Below are 22,852 nucleotides of genomic sequence, written 5' to 3'. Positions count from 1 at the left end.
CGAGGAGTCGGTATGTCGACCCATGCAACCTGAAATGGAGAGGGCTGCCTTTCATTGAGTCACTGAGAGCAGCCACAGAAAACAGAGAGCGCCCTTACCGCATCCAGTATTTCAAACTTCTTCTTGGCCTGGAGGACATTGATCTGTGAAGGAATGGAGATAAAACTCTCAGCACTCGCAGCGTTAAGCAGTCTGGTGTGGAGATCCAAGTAGGAACAACTTGCTGTAGTAACCCTAGCAGCAAACCACAAACTATTCAAGGACACTTCCAGAAAGTTAAGTTTTTGAAAAGACAGTCCTGGTGAGTTTGAGGCAGAATAAAAAGGGGAAGAGCACACGTGTACTTTCTGACCTGGGCTGCTACTGATTAAGGTCGCTGCTAGATGTCTGCCTGTACATAGGCTGACAGCAATGACCCCAGAGTGCAGTCTGGCATCACATGAAGGAGATAATTACTCTCTCAGGTCACTGCTTTGATTTCTCTTAGGCTGAGAGGTACCAGTTCAGTAATCACATTCAAGCCAGCCAGGAAATTGTGGTACCTGTTAGGGGCTTATATTCCCAGTGTGTGCATCCTTTACACACCCATTTTTCTTGGAGAAAAGTGTATGGCTGACTGCCCCAGAGACCATCACATTCCTTCCACACAGAAGCAGCAGTAGCTCAGGATGTCCTGTGCCAGCCCTGATGGGCTTGGGCTCCTGGGGTGGAAGAAAAGGCCTTCCAGCACATTCAAGCTTACACCTCTTCCCTGGTCAGGGAAGAACTGCAGTACCTCTTGCAACAGCAAGACAGCATTGCTTTGGAAATGCACCCTGCTACTGCAAAAGAACCAGTTTGGAGCATTTACTGTGATGAGGGGAAAGCCTGGACATTCCTTGAGCTCTCCAGCAGGTGCTTAGCAGAGTGGCTGTAGAAGCTCGTCTTTGACTCCTCACAGTTCACTGCCTGCATCTTTGATCAGGGAAGTCCCACCTAAAATCCCTGCCATAAAACCTTGGGCACAATACAGCAAGGTGCTACATCCCAGTTCTTTCTCTCTCTCCAGTATTGTTCTATGCCACTGGGACAGTGAGTGCTGACCCCTGCCCCCCACAATCACGCAGTTTTGGAGTCAACAGCAATCTTTACCCTGAAAGGAAGAACAGGAAGACTGGAATAATTCAGTATTATGAGGTATGTAGGAAGAACAAGAAAGGTAGTATCTGTTTCTAATGTTCATTACTCTACCAGTGAAACTACAGCCATCAGCATCTCTTGGGCACGAAGATAAAACTATCGCAAATCCTCTTTAACTGGGGACAAAGGCAAACTCTGAGAGACCTAGTACATTTCTCTGATACAGGGCCATGGATCTGGAAGTGAAAAATATCCTTAAGAATTAAAAATAATTTAAAAATTTTATGTAAGGCCTGAGCACTGGCCAGGAGAATATAATTTCAAAAGGAAAAAAAAATTAATAGCACATAGTTACAATAGCTTGCCCATAGATTCCACGAGTTACACCGGGAAGTCTCACAAGTGCTGCAATTAGCGCTGAAGAAACTGTCAAAAGCAGCAGAAGGTTTCAATGGGGCTTCAGCTGTCAGTGTCACAAATAATGCATTAGCATGACAGCACACTGGTTCCAGTGTGTTAATAACTCATTTAGAAATGCAGCACCCGTTTGTTCAGAAACACTTTGCTAAAGGAACAGCATCCATGAGGCACACCATGATCCACCTCCTGACTGTGTACTAGGCAACGTGGTCATCAGCTCCAGCAACACAGGAGGGGAGACAAAGTAGTTCAGGTATACCCCCAACCTCCTAGAGACCTCCTTAAAAAAAAAACCAAACAAAAAACAAAACTAAAAAAACCCAAAAACCTGAACCTAGTAGTGCTGCTTTATAGCAACAGTTTCACTCCACAGCAGTAACTCCTCCGGGCCATGTATAGCCATAAACCAGTCACTGTAATAATGGAAATATGCTACATATTACAGATATAAAAGAATAAAATGATAACTCTCATCACTATATCCTTAATTAAATACCAAAGGGTACCTGGACAAGTTCATGTCTATGCATTTTAAAACTGATGGGTTTAGTCTGGTAGTTTGCAGTGGACCAGCAGGGAAACCTCCCCAGCATTGGATCAGCACGGTCAAGGAATTCTTCCTCTTCCTCAGGGGAAGAGACAGAGGGAGCTAACCGTAGTGTGACCCTGCCAACAAACACAGTTGCATCCATATCTAAATCCTAAATGCAAAAAATTTGAATCCTAAAGGAGGATCAACGACATGCATGATTTATACTCCAAGGGGAAAGCATTGCCTTTCCATCCGCGGCTGCCAGAGCATGGGACTTCAGAGACTGCCTCACGGTCAGACACAACATGTTGGCAAATGGCCTTAGATCAGTGCTACAGGAGTGACAGCTAGTGGAGACACACAGGGATCAATATTAACAGTGACTCTGGCTGCTTGATACACCTATTGCTTGAAAGGACAGACCTGACATGAAGCCTATGAATGATTCAAAGAACGATCTTTGACCATCCTGGGGGCACCAAGTGAGCGTTCCCACAGGGAATGTCCCTCTGGGAAGAGAATGCAGCCTAAGGCAGTGTGTTTAATTACTCCTACTGAAAAAAAATTATTAAAATTTCCCTTTTCAGGAATGCCACAGCATTTTTAGGAAGGAGAACACGTCACAGACCTGAAGAGTCACATCAGTGCCATGCACAGGTGTAAACACAGCTAAGCACACATTCCCACACAGACGCAGCGTAACGCAGGTTGGAAGGGACCTGCAGAAGTTATCTGCCCAACCGCCTGGGCAAAGCAAGCCTGACTTCAAAGTTAGATGAAGTGGCTCAGAGCCTGGTCCTGTTGACTGTGAATCTCTCTGGGTCCCTCTTCAGCGCTGCGTTAATTCTGAAAACTGTTTTGCCTTCCACTCAGCTAGAATTGCCACTGTCGCAACATATGTAGCTACGCACCACGCACATACGTACATGTACACACATACATCCACCCAGATGGGTATTTGCACATGCACACACATCCCTCTGGAGTTTCAGGCACAGACACAGGTACACACACATGGATGTTTACATGTGCACACAGATCCAGACCTTTGCCCTTCAGGACACGTAGGGGCAGACAATGATTTGCAGAGAACACTTGACAGCATTGCGTTCTGTCTCTCACTTTCAGTAGTTTCATGACCCTGTTTTACCAGACTCTCGGGAGAGTTACAAAGATCAAAGCAGCTAAGGATTTGGGGAGGCACCTCCACTCTCTTACACCACTTACATTGACATCCTGTGACTATTTCAAGCAGATGTGATCAGCTACAGACCTCAGCCCCACGAGGGAAGGTCCTCTCATCCCAGCACAGCCTACCCTTCCATACAGACAGGCTGGATTATGCAAAAAGGCAGCTCAAAGAACCCTGGGACCTACTGCAGCATGGGGCTTTGCTGAGCTAGGCATGGGTGCACAGCCGCACCCCTACACCCACGCCGAGAACTACAGCAAACCTTGGTGGTTTCATGCTCCATCACACACCAGGAGTAAGCACTCCCTGCCACAGGGGGCAGAGAGAAAGATGTCCAATGGATTAATAATCCAGTACCCTTTGGAACCTGGTGGTAAACACCTACTTGCCCCCACTCATCCCTCAACTTCTTCATTTCCTACAGCAGATTATTTAGCAATTTGCTTGTGGTGTCTCGTTCCGTGCTGGGAGATCCAGTCAGAGCTGGGGCACAGACACCAACCTGCAACACATAGTCCAGGGCCAGGTGACGGAAACACTTTCTTGTTATGGTCAAGGTGCCTGTGGCCTCTTCCACTTCATGGGGCTTGTGCCGAGGTGCCTGGGCGTTCTTCACTAGTGAAATCTCCATGTCTTCTCGCACCTTGTCAAACTGCTTCTTGGTTTCCTTGAATTTCCGGACATCACTGGAACACAAAGAAGAGGAGATGGTGAGAATCATCGTTACCAAGCAGCCAGAATATTGCTGATCCCAGCAGAGGATGGAGAGGTGCAACCAGGTACACTATGATCTCTCAGACATCCTGCTCCAGAGGCCACTGGGATCCTAGCCCACCCCACCAAGCTCCACCGTGTCCAGCTGGACAGGCTCCAGATTAACTCCAGAGACAGCTGGTAAGGAATTATATTGAACCTTGCATACTGCCTTCAAAGCCTGAAGGAAATTCTCCAAGGACAGCATCCAGAAAGCCAGGCCAGATGGCATCCAGCCCTAAAGACAGCCCACAATTGTCCTCAGAGTAAGTGGGGAGCAGAACATTTCGGAACTTACCTGTGAAAATACAAGTTTCACATTTCACTTAGAGAAAAGAATAAAACCAGTTACTTTTCAAATTCAGGACAGGGCATTCAACTGGGGCACCCAGGCCATTCATGTGCATCTCTAGCTGATTCTGCCTTGTCTGACTGTAAAATCCAGGCATTTGACTATTCTTTTCCCCTTGTATAATAGGCACATTTATTAACATTTGCATTGGGAAATACATGCATTCACAGTATGAACTGTCGAAGGGTTTTTATGCCTAGAGACCTCACATGAGATCAGCGGTCTGCTCTGCAGGGGCAGAGGGGAGGCTACAAAGACAGAGCAAGTGGTAGACTTATTTTTTTCAGTTTGTTTTATCTTTTTTTTTTTTAATAAAATAGCAGGTACCATTCAGGCAGGACTCAACTTAAGTTGCATGACCACAAAGAACTGAACACATCAATTCCTGAAGCTCAGCTCTTAAAAGTGGCCTTGGTTCCTCAGGAGCTGGCAATAACAATGCTGCTTTACAGCAGCTGCAACACACTTATCTTCTGTCCAGGGGAGCTCTGTTTACCTCAATTATAAACTGTTATAACTGAAGGTAGTTAAAAACTGTTAGTAAATAGTAGCGCCCACTTATTCTTTGCCCTAGGGAAGATGAAGAGCTTCAGTTGAACGTGACAGTCAGAGAGCAAATGCTGAACTCTGCCCTGTGGCAAACTGTTTGAAGTTGCATATACTTCTGTAGGGATCAGCCCTTGGCCAAGAGAATCTACCATGGGACAGGTTCAGCAAGGATAAATTAACACAGAGGTGGCTGGATTCCTGTCCTGGTGGTGGCTGTTGCTTTGCCACGTTGCCCTCAGTGTTCAGGGCTGCCCAGTGACATGACCATCTAGCTCCACTCGCAGGAAAATTAACAGGGTCACTTTTTGCATTTTTGGGTCACTTGCAGCAAAGGGCTGTGGGGATTTTACAGAGCTTTTGATCCAGCTTTGGAGAGAACAGCTTCCTCTTCTGTGCATATCCCCCATGGAAAGGAGCAAGAGTTCGGAGCCACGGTGGAATTTCCCAGCTTTGCTCTAAGCCAGGCTGCAGCAGCATGACTGCAACCTCAGGAGTCAGCTCCAAAAACCCTCCTACTCAGCAAGGGCTGTGGCTTGGAAACGTGCTAAAGCAGACACAGAACATTTGGCTACTGGCAGCATGGGCAGGGCAAGCTGACCCTTCCTGCATGTACCATGTAAATAATCCAGGCAAAGACCTTGACGGCTGGGGGACAGGGAGGGCAGGTTAGAGGGTGAATGTTGCCCTCAGATCTGGATGAATCACCATGCAAGGGCACAGTTCCCCCTGTCCCTTTATTCCCATCCTCAGCCAGGAAGTCACAGATTTGCTCTAGCTGGATTATTCAAAAATAAAAAAAAAATAATAACATGGATTATTCAAAATGGTCCCAAGGGTAGAATTTATTTTCCAATCAAGGGTGGGAGCAACACAAGTATCAAGGCACCAGGGCCTGCAAGTGCAGAGGTTGAGCAGTACAAGTGTAAAAAGATGAGGAAGTTGCAAAGATGCTGAAAGGATGACAGACCCAAAATGAAAGTGAAATTCTCCTTTCTGACTGCCGGCCTTAAGCAGATTAAATCTGAGCTCATCAGAGAAATAACTACAGAGAAAGTGGGGGTAGGGTGACTGCTCGGCAAGAAGATGGGGATGAGGAATGGGGGGGTCAGCTAGGGACCCACTCCCTCCCCATCAAACCACACAGCTGCTGAGGGATTCACAGGCAATTACCAGTTCCCATGGTAACCAGCTCCTGCTTAGCTGAAGCCCTGGGTTGCCTCTCTGACCTATATTCAGCTGACATGGGATCCAAGGTACCTGCCCTGGGGACAAGAGGCACTCAGAGGAACATGGCAGGGACAGCCTGCTGAGAGCCTTGATCTCAGTGCAGGCTGGTCCCATCCCATTAACTTCCCAGCTCTTCTGCACCTCAAGCCTGCCACGTGCTAGTTCACATCCTTCAGATGCAATATTCTGCATTGCTCACACCAGGGCATTGTAAACCTGCTTTCCATTAGCAAGTAACTCTGAAGCAGCGGCCAGGCTCCAAGCTGAAGGCTCAGTGATGATCGGCTGCTCCCTCCACATGAAGAAGGGCTCTCCTGTCTGTCATCTGTCGCACCAGGGGAGGTTTAGATGGGATATTAAGGAAAATTCCTTCACTGAAAGGGTGGTGAAGCCCTGGCGCAGGCTAACCAGGGAGGTGGTGGAGTCACCATCCCTGGAGGTGTCTAAAAACCACATGGATGCGGCGCTCAGGGACATGGTTTGGAGGTGGGCTTGGCAGTGCTGGGGTAATGGTTGGACTTGATGGGCTTAAAGGTCTTTTCCAACCTAAATGATTCTGTGATTCTATGATCCTCCCAGACAGATGCTCAGGTTACTCCAGAAGAGAAGGGCTGCTGTAATTTGGAATGACTAAGCATGATCCGTATGGAGCTAAGAATGTAGTAATTCTGCTGGACCCCGAAGTCACTGGGCAGTAAAGTTCCTTCCTTCTGCAAGCGTGCACTGCTTTTAAATCACAAAGGAAACTCTGCATCAATTGTAAGACAACATACGACACAGAGCTGGCCCTGCTCTGCGGGGATCTGAACTCTGGGGTGTGTTTGACCTAGAGGATTGGCTCCACAGATGAACTTCACCAGACTTCAGGATGATGCTCTGATCTGGAAGCATGCCTCACGTTGAAAGCTGGAGAGGGACTTTTTACAAGGGCACATAGTGATAGGACAAGGGGAAATGGCATTAAACTGAAAAAGGGTAGATTTACATTAGATATTAGGAATACATTCTTTACTGTGAGGGTGGTGAGGCACTGGCACAGGTTGCCCAGAGCAGCTGTGGGTGCCCCATCCCTGGAAGTGTTCAGGCCAGGCTGGACGGTGTTTTGAGCAACCTGGTCTAGTGGAAGGTGTCCCTGCCCGTGGCAGGGGCGTGGAACGAGATGATCTCTAAGGTCCCGTTCAACTCAAACTGTTCTATGATTCTGCACTGTCCAGCTTTAACTATGAGCTGGCAATAGGATGAAGACATCTGGTTGACAACAGAGCAACCAAATGATAGTGTAGCACGGTGCCAGCAAACAGCACCACACAAACCAGATCCTTTCCTCTGCCCTCCAGTACCTCTTCTGCTCCAAGCTTCCGCAGTTGTGCAAAGCTTGCAGTTCTGATTCTAGTGCACATAGAGAGGTGCAATGGAAGTTGAAGAAGCTGAAGACCAACCTGGTTAAGACAAGTACTCACTCTTTCACGAAATTGTGCAGCTGCTGCCGGACTGACCTCTGAGCCTGGTCAAACAGGATCTGAAAGAAAAGAAAGGGAAAAGAATATCAAACAGTGTGGCAACAGGGAAACATTGAGGAGTCAGAAAATCCATGAACACTCTCTAGGGGATTCAGAGTGAGGGACTCCAGGGCTTAGCGCTGTCCGTTATTTGATCGCTATATAACGGATAACAGCTTTTCTCTGTAGCTACAGCACTCCGTTACTCGAGCAGAATTCCTGCACTGCAGGTTCCACAGCCTGTGCCAGGGCTCTGCATAGCACAGAGAGACCTATGCCACCAACACACCTTCCTAAGAGGAGTGTTTGTAGGAGCAGCTGCCTTCACAGTCCCTACTCTCTCTCTCCACAGCCTCGCATTTCTCCTTTTGCCAGAGGAGGGCACTGCCAGCTCAAGGCTACTTCGGGCAAGAAACGGGAGCGATCGCTGGAGGTGCTTCACAGCCTGATGGTACATCACACCGATGATGTACGCTGAAGGTATGTCACACACACTGATGAACTTGGGTGAGAGATCCAAGCACACAATATAAAGAGAAGCTTCGTTTTTACAAGTCTTTTAAATTTTACTCTCCTGCCTGTGCTTCACAAATAAATGGTCCCAAGCCCATCACTCTACACCCTCTGTCCATCTCATCTCCAGTCCTCCCATCTTTAAGAGGTGTTTTCCCCCTACTGCTGTGTCTGCTCGGCTTCCTCCCATCCATCTGATGGGCACAATTACTAACAACTCCGTATTTCACAGGATGACACAGCATTTGGGCTAACAGGCACCAGATGGGGAGAGGCTTGCAGACCACATAGCGACTGCAGCAGGATGTACGTATCATCCCAGGGTTACAGAGAAAAGCCACTGGCACCACGGCAGCCAGCAAAAGTGGCCCACAAAGAACGGATGGGGCTCCATTTCATTCCACCATCAGGAACACATGGCCTGGGCACTGGCCCAAAACTTAGTGATGCCCTGAAATATCACAGTGCTGGGCTCTGGCATCACTACAGCTGTTCGGCATGAACAACCCTGGCTGATTTGCTCCTATTTAATACTGTGTCCTAAGCAGCCAATTTAACCTCGAGAGGTCCTGGAACACACAACGGGAACTGTGTCTGTGTTCCTGAGGATTCAACCATCATTTCCCAGTCCAGCATTGGCCTTGCCTTCTCTCCTGAAACGTCAAAAGCCCTTTCGGAGGAGGCTTTGAGCCCACCGTGTGAGGGACTGTTCTCAACCAGGGAGCGAGAGGCAGACACAGGGCTAGGTTGAGGCAACTTTTCTCAGCGAGCAGACTGTACAAAGCCCTTTGGATCAAAACAAACAGCTTTTTCAGTTTGCCTTTTTTCCCCTCCTCCTTGTGGCAAGCCTGGATTTCCCAGTGGGAGCTTTTTGGGCAGCTTCCCTTGACACCCCAGCCACCACCTCTCCTGTCCCTCTCTGGCCACCTTCTCCGCTTCACTACACAGTTCAGGTAAGACCCAGAAGCAGTGAGCACCTCTGGGTCTCCCAGCTTTTCCAGGAAGCAGGAAACATCATCTGATCATCAGAACATTGACAGTGCAAAAGAGCTGGCATTGCCTAAAGCAGCAGCTTTTTGTGAGGAGGTGGTGGGTTAACCTTGCCTGGTTGCCAGGTGCCCACCAAGCAAGACAGTGCCTCCTCAGCAAGACAAGGGGAGAAAATCAGATGAAAAAGCTCATGGGTTGAGATAAGTACAGGGACATCGCTCACAAGTCACCATCACAGGCAAAACAAACTTGGCTGGGGGAAGATGGATTTAATTAATTGCCAATTATGAATAGAGGATAGTGAGATACAAGAACAAAACTAAAACTGCTTCCTCTCACTATAGCATGGTTAGGATTCCCAGCCTGAGCAGTACTCTGTCCATGACACTAAGATCCTGGCAGGCACTGCAGAGATCTGACATGGGATACACATCATGCCCCACAGTAATCTACTCGCAAAAACACCCCGGTTCCTTCCTGACCCTTCCTTCCAGTGCCAACAGACTCGTACAGGCACAGATGTCCTCCCTACCGAAGATCTCCTGCTAGGAGATAAGCCAGTCATGCTTTGGACGCTGCACAGGTGTACTGCTCCAAGCAGAATGCCAAGCACCCTGCGAGGACGCGGCAGCGCTGGCTGCAGAGCCTCGAACGCGTTCATTGTGTGTATCGCTGCAGCCAAGGACAGAGCAAGAAACATGCCAGGACTAGCTGAGTATAAACAGCCACGAACGGCGTCTAAATATGAACAGATGCAAAGCAAGGGGGGAAGAAAGAAAACCCCAAGACCACCCAGCTTTGTGTTTTTACCAGTGTAAATTATTTACTGCTCTTGGCATCCAGTCGCTCTCTCCAACAGCAGTCCAAGAGGCGTTGGGCTGCAACTTTTTCCAAGGAGCAGCTTCCCCAAGTGATGTTTGGGCATGGACAGTGTTTCCCTGCACTCGTGATACCATGCGGGGATAGGCAAGCAGCAAGAAAGCCATCTGCTTCCCACCTGCACCTACACCTGGCAGGTTTCCATTACTGGTTTCCGCCAGGGTGACCCATTTGTTAAGGATCAGGGAAAGGAAGGGACACTATCAGGTCACACTCAGCACTGCAGACAAGTACTCTGGGACGTTCTGGGGAAGAATGGATTGCAGGGTACATAAAAATCAAACCACACAGCTCAGGAACAGGGCTTCCTCAGCTTGGTAAGTAGCAAATCTGGGCTACACAAAGCTACAACATGGACAGGCACCGGTGTGATTGAAGAGCTCCACAGAAATGCAGGCTGCTCCCTGTTGGGTGATGACAAGCAGATACCACACCAGGCAGTGCTAGTGTGGGGCACCTACCTCCACCTTACCATTCCTGCCTGGAAAAACCACCTCCTAGCTGGTGCCTTCAAGTACTGCACTGAAAGAAGCAAGCAAAAATCTGCTGAGCACCCAGGTCCACAGGAAAAACGGAGAAAGGTACCAGACCAGGCAGATCACCCTGGAAGTAGGATACTGCCCTCGCTCTTCTGTGGAAGCAAGAAAGGCTCTGCTCACCAGTGCCTAGCTGGAAAAAAATAATCAGATGCTTTGAACAGGGCAAGTGAAGCATCTACAGAAGGTCTCTGCCTCTAGCAGGGAGGCACTCTCCCAGCACGGTGCTGCCAGGCATCCGTGCGATGCTTGGCAAAGCATGGGCTTGTTCTCCGGCTGCCTAGGAAGAATTAACTAAGGATCCAGTCCAGGTCTAAAAACCAGAGCTCATAAAACTGCTCCTTACTGAAGCTGTTTGCTGAGAGGGTGATCTCGCGGTGATCATGAGCAGTATTCCTATGCCTGTGGTACAAGGACCTTTCCATGTGGAATTTTAATGTGAAAGTATCTGTATCAGAACAGGAATCTGCACAAATGAGGAAAACAGGCCATATATATATATATATGCATATATATGTATATCTCCGTCTCCGGCTCTATCCATACTCCTCTCCCCTGCTCTGGTTATCCATGCATTGAGCCCCACAGCACTCTGATGGTGCCCTTCCTTCCAGCCTGAACTGATTTATATAGTGCAAGCCTGGGGCAGGGAATGCCAAGTGGTTTTGAGAGGATATCGGTAATGAAAATGCTTTTCCCTGAGAAGCATCCTATGATACCAGCATTATTTTTATTACTTTTTCATTAATTTTGCCAGGCAAGATCACCAGGGGAATATTTTCAAGTGTGTCCTCCATTCAATTTTCAACGCAAAATAAATAAAGCTTTAAGAGGTAGAGTTTCAAATAAAAACTCATCCCTTGGCTTTTCCTCCTTTCCCAGACATACTTGGAACAAATAATTCATTTTAAGATTTTCCAGACCAAATATCACCCCACCCTCGCCCTTAGCTTGCACCAAGACATGGGAAGTCCTGCCTATGACTCACCCACATCTGGCCTGAGGAGGGTCAGCGTGATAGAAGGGAGTTAACGCAGCTCTCACCCAACAGCAGCAAAAGGCTAGATCCTGTATTTCACTTTCCCAGCATGGGCTTCCGAGGCAGCTGCATCAACCCAAACCCACCTTTGACAGGGGGCTTAGGAATTTCCCTATGAAATAAAGCAAGTTCAGCGGCCCAGGATGTTATTCCTTGAACTGCAAGCCCAAGATACATCAGAGATCCAAAGGGATGCCACTGCTGCAGCACTCCCACATGACCCCCTCCAGCACTTACAAGAGAAGAGCAGAGAACCCACCAGGCTGCAAAGCAAAGTAGAAGCTAAAAAAGAAGTGAAATTGCCTGGCTGTGAACTGCTGCTCTCAGCACTTACACGCATGGAGCTCAGAAGTAGGACACCACAGCTGCTCATGGGAGCAGTGCTTGAGTAGAGATTAAAGGTGCATCTGTGGTGGGAATTCGTCAGGGAGCAGCAGAGGCCGTTGGACCAGGAGCTGAAGAGGAATAACGCAGGGCAGGGGCTTCACGAGCCGAGGTTCCACCCCACCAAAAAAGAAGGGCAGGTTCAGAGATGGTGGCCATATTCCACCAAGATCATCAGTGAAGTCTGTGGTGATGAATCACGTCCAAGGCCAGGCTGGGACGTCAGTCCACGTATCAGGGTCAGGCCCAGAGATTGCCAGGCAGATCCCTAACAAGGCAGGTCCAGCATCATGCTGGAAAAATCAGTTTCTAAGTCGGGATCACCACGGTGCATGGTTGGGTATGGCTGAGCTGGAGACCTGTGCTCCTACAGCACAGCTCAAACCAAGGCTGAAGGCCTCAGGCAGAGCTCCAACGGAGTGCCCGGGGCTGGAGGGTATGGGTGGAGGCGGCAGTGAAGCTGGTGCAGGCTGTTAAGGTCTACTAGAGAGCCATAGCCCAAGATGAGCTCAAGATCACAAAGGGAGTCAGCCCTTCTCCTGCAGCAGCTGGCCCCAGATGATGAGACGCAGGGTGTGGAGCTTCCATGCAGCTGCCTGACACATGGCCAAGGGCAGCTCTCCCTTCCCCAGCTCCTCGATTCACCACCCCGGCCACAGCGGTCAGGAGCTGGGTGAGTCACTGCTCCACACTTACCTCCCTCATGGCCAGTCTGGAGGCCCCGTTCTCACCGACGTCCCCTGGAACAGTCTGGGGGACTGGTTTGTGTTGCATTTCAATGAGCATTGGTTGGTTGGTGGTCTGGGAATCAGAGTCTGATCCTCTTAGCCAGTCTTGGGAATGCTGTCCCATCAGCAGTCTCCCACAGAGTGTGGCTGCGAGACGAGGCAGCTACAGCCAGGCTGGCAGGGCCACCTGCCCAGGTACACAGGTACAGGTACAGGTACAGGTACAGGTACAGGTACAGGTACAGGTACAGGCTGCCTGCCCAGGTACAGGTACAGGTGCAGGTGCAGGTGCAGGCACAGGTACGGGCTGCCTGCCCAGGTACAGCTGCAGGAACAAGTACAGGTGCAGGTACAGGTACAGGCACAGGCTGCCTGCCCAGGTACAGGTGCAGGTACAAGTACAGGTACAGGTACAGGCTGCCTGCCCAGGAACAGGTACACGTACAGGTACATGTACAGGTACAGGCTGCCTGCCCAGGTACAGGTGCAGGTACAGGCACAGGCTGCCTGCCCAGGTACAGGTACAGGTACAGGTACAGGTACAGGTACAGGTACAGGTACAGGTACAGGCTGTCCACCCAAGTACTGCTTGCTCAGGTACAGGCTGCCCTGTCAGCTCTCTCTCTGCATCTGCTGGGGATCAGAAGTGACCCCGTAACAAACCCACAATCTCCGCGTGACCCCCCATCAGACACCCTGCTCCCCAGAGACCACCCATTCCGTCACTGGTGGGACGGCAGTGCCTTTGGCAGCCTGCCCTGGCCTCTCCTCCTCCCCTCCCCAGCGCCCTGTCCTGCTGCAGGGTGGCAAAGGGGTTTCTCCGAGACCTGGGTGCTTACTTGTCCTACGGCATGTCTAAGCAAGCTGCTGTTAGGGTGTGCCTGGCAGAGCTTTGGAAAGAGCACGGAAACACCGCTTCAGCTGCTCAAGTAACAAAATAAAACGCAACACTGACAGCACACTGTACATTTTTCCCTGCTTTCATATTCCTACAGTTTATTTCTCTTTCACTGCAGCTCCTACCTGATTATAATAACCTAAGGCGCAGGAGGGCCAGCCAGAATTCAAGCATCCTTTGTTTGGCAGGAGATGCTTAAATGACTTTTATTCCTGCCTGGCTATATGATTTGGTCCTACATCTCTTGAGGAATGGCCCGCCAGATAAATGGCACCCACGAATGGCATTCCACCCGTGATGCCTTTGTAATACAGCTCACTTGAGGATCTGGAAAACAAGCTGACAACACTACTTCTACTACACATTGGATGTCAGCACATCCTAACTTGGGAACCAAGCTGATGCCGAGTCGCACAAAAAGCTCAAGAGCTCCAGTTTGTGCTTAGATTAAAGGACATTTGTTCCCGCCCCTTACATATTACTGAAGCAGATTGTCGCCCCTAACTGGAGAGCAGATATTCTGGGAACTGACAAAAACCTAGTCTTCCTGAAACGCAGAATGCAGCACTGAGCTGGACCGGTATCAAACCGCAAGGGCAGCAGCTCCCTTAAGTCTTTTAGACCACTCTAATGTCATTGCACTAGGACACAACGGCAAAACTCGTGAAGCCACGGGATGACAGAAAGCACCTCCCCTGCCAGATGGTAGTTCTGCAGCCACAAACGATGCCCCTTGCTGGGGTAGCCTGATGCACCTGGACCCTTCCCAAGCTCTGTCAGAAAATGCAGGTGGTCCACCCAGCCCTGTGGAGACTAGGCAGCGTGGAAGCACTCTCCACTTTCGCTTCCTTCTTCCATCCCCCTGAACTCCACCACTACCCTCCACCCACCACATCTGCCATCTGCCTCACTGACTCATCACAGCTTGGGTGGTTTTTCTTCTTGTCAGCAGGAAACGCTTCCTGGCTCGCTCGGCATAGCTACATCTCCCCTGCAAGCTGCTGCTGCTCCTGCTGGAGGATTCCTGTGACGTAGCTACAGTGATTTACGGCAGACAGGAAAGCCTAAGACTTAAGGAAGCTCAACACAGCACTGCCTGGAGTAGGGCTGATGAGGGCAATGTTAATGTTACATCTCCTGAGCTGCAAGTACTGGGTGCTGCTGAAGATGCACTTAATGGGCTCGAGCCAGAGCAACCCTGTCACAACAGCACTTCCACTTGCATGCTTCCACTTATCTTCCTGATCGCACAGAGGGAACTGCATGCTTGGGAAAAAGCCTTGATGTGTGAATGTGACAAGGCTGTGCTGCAGATCCTGGTGTTTCTTTCCAAGGGCAACAGGCTGGTGGGAAAACTGTTCGCCATTCTTTGACAGAGCCAGGGGTTATTGCATCCCCATATTCACTGCCTCCCACTCTTGTATAACCTGCAGTCTCTCCTTCCTTGGAGAGGAAGCTGTCCCTTGGAAGTGGGTGCTGACAGCTTTGAACTATCTATAAGTTGTACATCGCTCAATCTGGACAGCTAGTCAGCACCAAGAAGCTGGCATGGAGCATATCCAGTTGTCTCGGCTTTAGAAGTCCATGGAGAGGATTACCCTGCCTTCACAAGAGCTGATTAGGTACGTGACTGCACTAGAAAAAACTGTACCTAAAAGCAGGGCAGGGAACTCTGACCTAATCAGAATTTTGCAGGAATAAAATCCACTTCAAGTCTAGGGTTTAACAGTCTTTGGCAACGGGGTTAAAAAAATATGTGAGCTTTTGCACTGCTGTAATTCCAAACACCACTGCCTAGCATTATAGTATAAATCCAATAGCCCATAATTATCATCTACCTCTCCAGAACCGATGGTAACTTTACACTCCTTTATCTGTGAGGAAACCTTGTTACACTCCTGCACTTACATTCATCAGATTCTGTAAAAAGCAGGAAAGGTGGTTTTCTCACATATGACGGCCTGGCAGATTGCTACACCTTTCAATCTGTTTCTTGTTTTAGGGAGGGTGATAAGGAGGAAGGAAGGAGGCAAAAACCACACAGGTTTTGGAGCTGCCAGCACAGCATCTGTCTGCAGACAAGCAAGGAGTGTTTCCAGCACAGAAGAGTACTTTGGCAAGCCACAGTCAAAATTTATTACTCCAGTGTGGCATGTAGTGAGGAGGGGGGGTCACAGGGGAGACTTCAGGTCTGCGAGCAAAATTCCAGTTCATGCCACTCAGGCTCCTTTGAAATGGAATGGTTCACTCTGGTGAGCTGTGCAAGGCTCAGGCATCCCTGTCTGCCACCCACTGCTCAGAGGTCGCTGGAAACTTGTTCCCTGTTGCAGCACAATCAGACTAGTAGACTGCAACAAGGCTTGCCACCCTGCAGCCTCTAACCAGTGCAGGGAAGCTCCCCTGATGAGATGCTTCAGATGGGCCCCGTGCTGCAAAGGCTGCAGCGTTTCTTTTAGAAGTTTCTGCAGAATATCAGCCCATTCTGGTTTTTGGCACAGGCTCCTGGCCACAGGTAGGGGAACGACAGAACAGAACAATACAAATAATGGGGCAGACCACAACATTTATTGGAGGGAAGTGCTCTGGCATACTGCAGTGTTTACACAGTGAGGAGATGACCCCCTACTTCCTCAGGATCTCAGGTACAAGGAATTTTTCACGAGTAAGATTTCATTTTCACTTGGGAAGTGCAAGCTAACACTGCAAAGTTGTCCAGGTGCCTCTGTTTCACTGAGTCCAGTGGTACTGGGAGTACGAAATACCTCTGAGACCCTGCACCTCTGCCCTGTGTGTGTTTGGTAAAGAGCCAATTACCCTAAACACTGTACCTTTACAAGTATTAGAGGTAACAGCTGATGCTTTTAAATTCGTAGCACAACTGACAACTGCAAGACTAGAGTCCATAAGGAAAAGTGGGGCATTTTGCTTTTGGAACACAGGCAGGAGTCACAATCATTTCTCATTGGGTATTTTCCCCCTGCACAAACTGAAATTTTAGGTCTAGGATGCCTTAACCCTTAGATACCTAATGTAGCAACAGTACAACTGAGGTCAGGACACTGAACTGCTGTTAGAAAAGATGGGTACAGGAATTCTGTGGACCTACACACTGCCATGACTGTTAGGAGAGAGGAATGACAGCCCCCTGAAGCAGAATGCAATATTCATCGAGACACGGTACGGTCACCAAGAGGAATACATGCACAGCATCCTGCCTCGAATCTGATCCTGAGGTGACATGGCAGCCAGCAGGACCTTGGCTTTTCTGCTGATGCTGCTGTCAACATCTGCAGCTGCAGTGATGCCTCAAGAGGTCAGCATTGTAACATCAGTAGGAAGCTCTTTTTCAAGCCACTAAGCATACGCTTCTGAACAGAACATCCTAGGAAGCCAATTTCCCAAGACACTGGAAGGCCATTTTCCCTAGGCAGCAAGCAAAATCAGCATCCCAGCTAAGCAGTTGGCACGTTAGGGAAATACATCCTCTGGAGCTGCCAGGGCAGTGCTTTTCCAGCTCACTAGCCAAATCACACAACCAGCTAGAGCCATTAGTCCCTTGACCTCTTACTCAATCATAATTACCTACATTGGTTCATTTGAGCCACCTGACCTCTCTTGTCTCCCCTACAAAGCCATCCCCAGTAAAAGAGCTGCCCAAGCAAGCCAGGTTGAGCAGTCACCACAACCGGCCACAGCCAGGAGCCCAAGCTTCTTCAATACCTAACGGGGAGAGGCAGTCACCTCCAGAGCACAGCTGAGAAGCCTCGGACCACAGCTTCATGAACCTTTTCAGCTGGCACAAGCCAGCACTGCAGTCAAGAGTTCCCTGTCTTTGTGTGGTTGCATCGTGAAATGGCTTTAACTAAGCTAAAAAACCCGGCTAGTCTGGACGCAGCCCAGTGTGTGTGACCCTGAGCCACACTAGGGAGGGATGACAAGGGTGCTGGAAAATGTTAAAAATGGAGAGAAGGGAAGAGGGGTGGCAGGACTGCCTCTCTCTGCTGGCTGGAAAAGGTCAAGAAACTGCTCAGGCTAAAGGAACTCCTGAGGGACACCAGCCTCCGAAGTGGCAACTCACCCCTAAGGTGTGAGCACTTTCTGCACCGCTCCACTTGGTTCTGCAATGGTCCCACAGCTTTATAATTTCATTGCTTTCCTTTCTCTCCCCGAGCCAAAGCAAGAAGCACAGATCTGAACAGGGAAGGGACTGCAGAATTGCTCCCTGCACCGTTAGCTGAAGCAGCCTGTGGACTGTGGCTGAAATCCTCCGCGCTGTTCCCCATGGAGCAGTGCTGCTCTCTCTCAATATGTCTTAGAAATTTCATTATCAGACAGGAGTCCGACAGTGTTTCCAGTTATAACAGTGTAATTTGTGTGGCTGAAGAGAATTTGAATCCCAGCACCTTTAATCTCACAGTATTAAAACTGTCCTCTTTTCCCTCTGCCTGTCTACCTTTCCTTGGTTTCATCCCTTTCTACAGTTTGGGCAAAAATTCTACTACCTGGGGTATTGATTCATCTTTTGGACAATCCTGGTATTTACCTGGCAATGAATTAGCAGAGCTTCTGTTAGTCGTTAAGCCTGTGTGTCCTCCCAATAGCCCCTCAGAGACAGGAATGCACTTGAAATGCTTTTTGCAGATATGGAAGCTGAGACATAAATGTACAATAGTCCAGATCCATAAAGGTATGGAGGTTTCTAACTTCTATGCATGCTTTGACATGAGTAAGTCATTAGCCCAAATGCATGTGGTTAAGAGCAAAAAAAAAAAAGGCAGAGAACACTGATTCCAGCTCTTCTGAACTCAACTCTCTCTTTTGTCATCTGTCCTCTAAAGTTGCGTTGAGTGATTTTTTTTCCTCCTTGTGCATTAAAAGGAAGGTGGGAATGCTCTGGAGCTCAGTGTGCTCATTTACATTCAAGCAGGTTTTATGCTTGGATTTTGCTGAACTAGAATCAGGACATCACTGGGCCCCGTACTTTAGCAATAAAACTATAGAACAAGCTTTTCCAACCGATCTTTTGGGGATATTTTCCCTTCTTTTTAACTTGTTCCAGTTGTACATACTGTCCTGGCCGCATTCCTAGAGTAAGCACTGACAACTGTTTCATAGCTGAGATCCTCAGACACCGACGAGCCAAGATACACATACACGCACACGCAGAGGCACACACAAAGGAGACAGCAGAAGGCACTAAAAATAACTCAGCGAAATGAACAGCCGCCGGAGCGGGCTCGGGATGCAGCAGTCATTCCCAAGCCTTTTCCTGGAGAGGGACTCACGCTGCTGTGCACCAAGGGAGGAGGGTGCTCTCCCAGGGCTGAGGGGAGGGAGGATTTAAGCACTGTCTCCCCTTGCACATGCTTTGAGAAGCCCCGAGTCACACGTAGCGGGGAGCTCAGCCCTGCTGACCGGGGTGGGGTGCAGGGGAAGGGTTAGACCACATCAGCTGGGAATGTGACGGCTCTGGGAAGGGTCCTGCTGATGATGAGTTGGCTGAGGCAAGAGCAATCCCAGAAGTGGCACTTTTGGCAGGGAGCGGGGATCCAGGGGAAGCTGCACAGCTGGCGCAGCAGAGCTTGCGGACAGAATTCTGCATCTAGAGGTTTCTGGCTGGGACTGCTTCCTCACGGCTGGGCTGCACGCACTCCTCAGCCCAGCCCCTATCAGTGCAGCTGTGATGTGAGCCCTGGTATGGAGGGGTAGCTTCTCAAGGGTTCATATGCTCCTTGGCAGAAAGACCTTCCAATTGCTGAGGGAATTTGAGCAGCATCAGACAATCAGTGTTTGACTTTCTCTGCTTCGAAACAAACACACCTTTTCTCTGCTGCTCACGCTTGTTTCATTCACTCTCTCCCCACCAACAACATTGCTGTACAGCTGTCTGTTCCCAACTACTAACAGTCCTAGGAGAGCTGTGTGTGCAATACCTCTTTTCCCTGACATTTTTTACTAGGAAACAGTCGTCCCATCTGCTTCATGAAATAATTAAATGGACCTGATGCAGCCTCTTCTCCAGCTGCATGTGGCTAACTTGCGTCCCAAAAGCAAGCATCGCGCCTAATGTACTTTGACAGGGGCTTCATGGTATAAAAGTGGGTCAGTCCAGTGCTGACACTCTGAAGCTTCCTTCACTTCAAAGCACTTGTGCTTTAAGCTCCTACTGAGTTACAGACTTAAAACTGTGGGTCTGGCATGGAGCCATCAAGCACGAAGAACCTTATTCTTCTACGAGGTTTACAGATGCCATGGCTGGGATGTTTGGGATGGAGAAAAGGCAGATTCTAACCCCTTGGGCTCTGTTAATGAGACACGGGCAGCTCAGCAGAATAGCCATTGTCTGGGCATTTCCCTCCTTTCATCTCATTGTACTGTTAATATGTCCTGTGTTAGCCTTAAACACAGAGCTGCACACAACTCACTGAGTCTTCTCCCAGCATCAACTGACCACAGCAGTCCGGCCAGTTTGATTCACTCACAGCCTTGCTGGTGTCCGAACATCACAGATTTGAATGCCAAGCTTCAGAGGTATTCCACATCTGCAGCAACAAGGTTATACATGCAGGCTGTTAACAGCCAGGGTCTGAGTTGCCAGAGCGCCTCAGGACCCTGTCTGCCCTCCCTACAAAAACCTGCGTTATCCGAAAAGAAGAACAAGGCATCTGGAGTGCGGGACCTTCATGAGCTCTCCTCTTCCTCTGATGAAGAGGTCTCTAACCTCATCCTTCTACATACTTCTTGTACATCTCTGCTCTGAAATGAGCCAAAAGGCACCCATGCAACAGTACACACCCTTTCACCGAGTGGCACCTCCTCTGTAAGCCTGTGGAAATCCGATTTCCTAGCACACATGATGCATCAGGGCTGATCATGGTGAGTACACACTCACAGCTCATACAGTTCAATACTGTTGCAAGAGGCAACAATAACCCGCAGCCCTTTGCTGCTCTCTTGGCTACGTGATGTGCAGGGACTGGAACCCAAGAGACAGTCCATTCACGGACCCCACCTTCGTGCAGTGGCAAGTAAGCCAAAGACCGGAGACCTTTCATCAGTGCTTCAAGAAAGAAGTTGCCATCAGCACACAAAAAGACAAGAGGAAGAGGCATCTTACCATATGATAGTTAATCATTTCCTGCAGGCTGTCTCCAAATTTGTCGAGGCACTCCTGCAAAAAAAGGTAAAGAGAACTGGCAGTGAATAGAAGCAGCTGCCCTTCATTCCCAGGGGTTCAACGGCTGAGAGAGATTCTCATTTAAGCCACTGAGGAGCCACTCCACCATTTGGCAAGGTGGCATTTCAGAAATGCCTGACAGTGAAGCCATAGGCTCCCTGTCCTTTCCAGTTTAGTGCTGAAATCAACATGTCAGCTGTCGCTTGTGTAGGCTGGTTACCCGTGCTTCCTAAATAACTCATGCTTACTGACCTAGATTCCAACAACCTTGCCAGCACTGTGGCTTCTTAAAAGTCCAGTTCTCCCTGCAAACAATGAATCTCACTCTGACCTTTCAGTATTGCGTATCAGATGGTCTCTACATTCCTCCAAAATTAAAATTCCATACTAAACAGCTACTTAAACAGTACAAGGGTCTTGGACATACGGTCCATTCGCGGTATCAGGAAGATTAAGACTGCCCAGCCCTCCGTGTGTCCCATGCTCCATCCCCCAGGATGACTTACCGAAATCATTTCATCCTTCTTGCACTGCTGTGACAAGTCCCGGACTCCGCTGACAAAGTGCTTGTTCGTGGTGATGTAGGCTTTGCCTGCTTCTATCATCCCGCTGCATAGCTTTACCAGCTGCGCAAGGAGAGAGGCGTGAGCTGACCACATCAGACCCAACTGCAGCCAGGCAGGTTTTAATCTGCACCAACCCCACAGCCCAAGACCTTTAGAACCGGAGCCATTCGTGTTCCTGGTGTGGCTACATTAGCAATCCTGCCTGCACATGGCAGAAACAGGGATGCAAATCCCACTTCTCCGGTACGTCACGCTGTCAGGGTTTCGCTTGTCACTTAAGAACAACAGTTGCAGGCTGTCCCCTGAGGACAGATGAATCAGGGCAGCCCATTTTTTCCAGTGGGTTTCTACTGCTCGTTCTATCCTGAGGCATCAGGACTGCAATAAAAGGAACCTGATTACACAGACTGACTGGGGAGAGGTAAGACTCCTTGGTGCTGGGTGGAAGTGAAAAGCTGTCTAGAATCTCCCTGCTGGGAGCGTACTGCTCTTTGGGATTGTCAAGTCTCTGAACCCAGCTGGCTGTTCTGTATACTTGTAGAGCCTTGTTTTGCTCTTCCCTTGGAATGAAGGGAGCCAGCACTCAGCACTCTGATGGTTTTGTATCGTGTTTTCCTTAAACCAACTGACCAGGACTGTTTAAGCTGTGCCTGCTGCATGCAGCCAGGGAAAAAAAAATCAATGTTCCCTCACACGCAGGTTAAACCATCAGGATTTAGATACCTATGAATCAATTCCCACCATTCTGCAGCCCTGGGAAACTTTGCTGAGACACTGTAAGGGATCACAGCGTGTCTCTCTGGACTGCACGTGACTTAGCGCAGTCTTTCTGATGGACCTGGAAAGAGCTTTGTTTGGAGAAACGTTAACAACTTTAAGCAAGCTACACACGCTCCGATTCTCACCCCCAGCCTTCTCAGAGTGAAGTTAACACTGAAGTCACCTGGAACTTGCAGCAAAATGGGCCAGCTTCCTCATTTTGGAATTAGTTTGCTGCAGCAGAGGCATACATCTCCAGACAGCCTTTATCCACTTCTGATAATTTAACAGCTGCAGGGAACATTCCCAGACTTCCTAGCCACAGCAAAGTGCCTTAGCATGCCTGGAACTGGCTGTAAAGACGGGAGCATTAGCTTAGCCAGAGTTCCTGGCCATTAGCCTATCTCCTTTCAGCCAAAGCTCCTTGTAAAAGGTTACACTAAACAACTTAAGATAAATCCATAAACCAAAGGCCCAAGGGATCTGCAACAGTAACAGCTGGCCACTGAGTAAAAAATTTTAATATTTTGGTTGGTTGGTTTTTGTTTATATCATCACTGTTCTAGGCTTTTCAACTAAGTTGAAAACTTCAGCTGCTGATAACAAACAACACTTGGATCTGAAGTTTTCCATTCTCAAAATCCAAGAGCTTTTTAGGGATATTAATCTTACTAATGAAAAATGGCTTTAGAAATTTTTCCCCATCAACCAGCCTCACCTACAGGCTGGGAATGAGCAGC

At 49.0% G+C, this 22,852-nt stretch overlaps 1 protein-coding gene across 6 annotated transcripts in view; it reads right to left on the bottom strand.

Annotated features, from left to right (window-relative positions):
* The window catches only part of ACAP3 (ArfGAP with coiled-coil, ankyrin repeat and PH domains 3), a 96,818-nt gene that overhangs the window by 30,248 nt on the left and 43,718 nt on the right, over positions 1-22,852 (bottom strand). For all 6 annotated transcript variants that reach the window (XM_055800890.1, XM_055800893.1, XM_055800895.1 and 3 more), the window contains exons 3-7: positions 21,294-21,413; positions 20,728-20,781; positions 7,605-7,663; positions 3,766-3,949; positions 99-143 (exon numbers count right to left, since the gene is read on the bottom strand). In XM_055800890.1, coding sequence (XP_055656865.1) covers positions 99-143; positions 3,766-3,949; positions 7,605-7,663; positions 20,728-20,781; positions 21,294-21,413 — 462 coding nt within the window. The remainder of the gene's footprint in view (positions 1-98; positions 144-3,765; positions 3,950-7,604; positions 7,664-20,727; positions 20,782-21,293; positions 21,414-22,852) is intronic.

Source organism: Falco peregrinus, chromosome 3 (assembly GCF_023634155.1).
Source record: "Falco peregrinus isolate bFalPer1 chromosome 3, bFalPer1.pri, whole genome shotgun sequence".
Classification (NCBI taxonomy): Eukaryota; Metazoa; Chordata; class Aves; order Falconiformes; family Falconidae; genus Falco; species Falco peregrinus.
The sequence above is the reverse complement of the archived record's forward strand: the minus strand, read 5'-3'. Positions and strand labels throughout refer to the sequence as shown.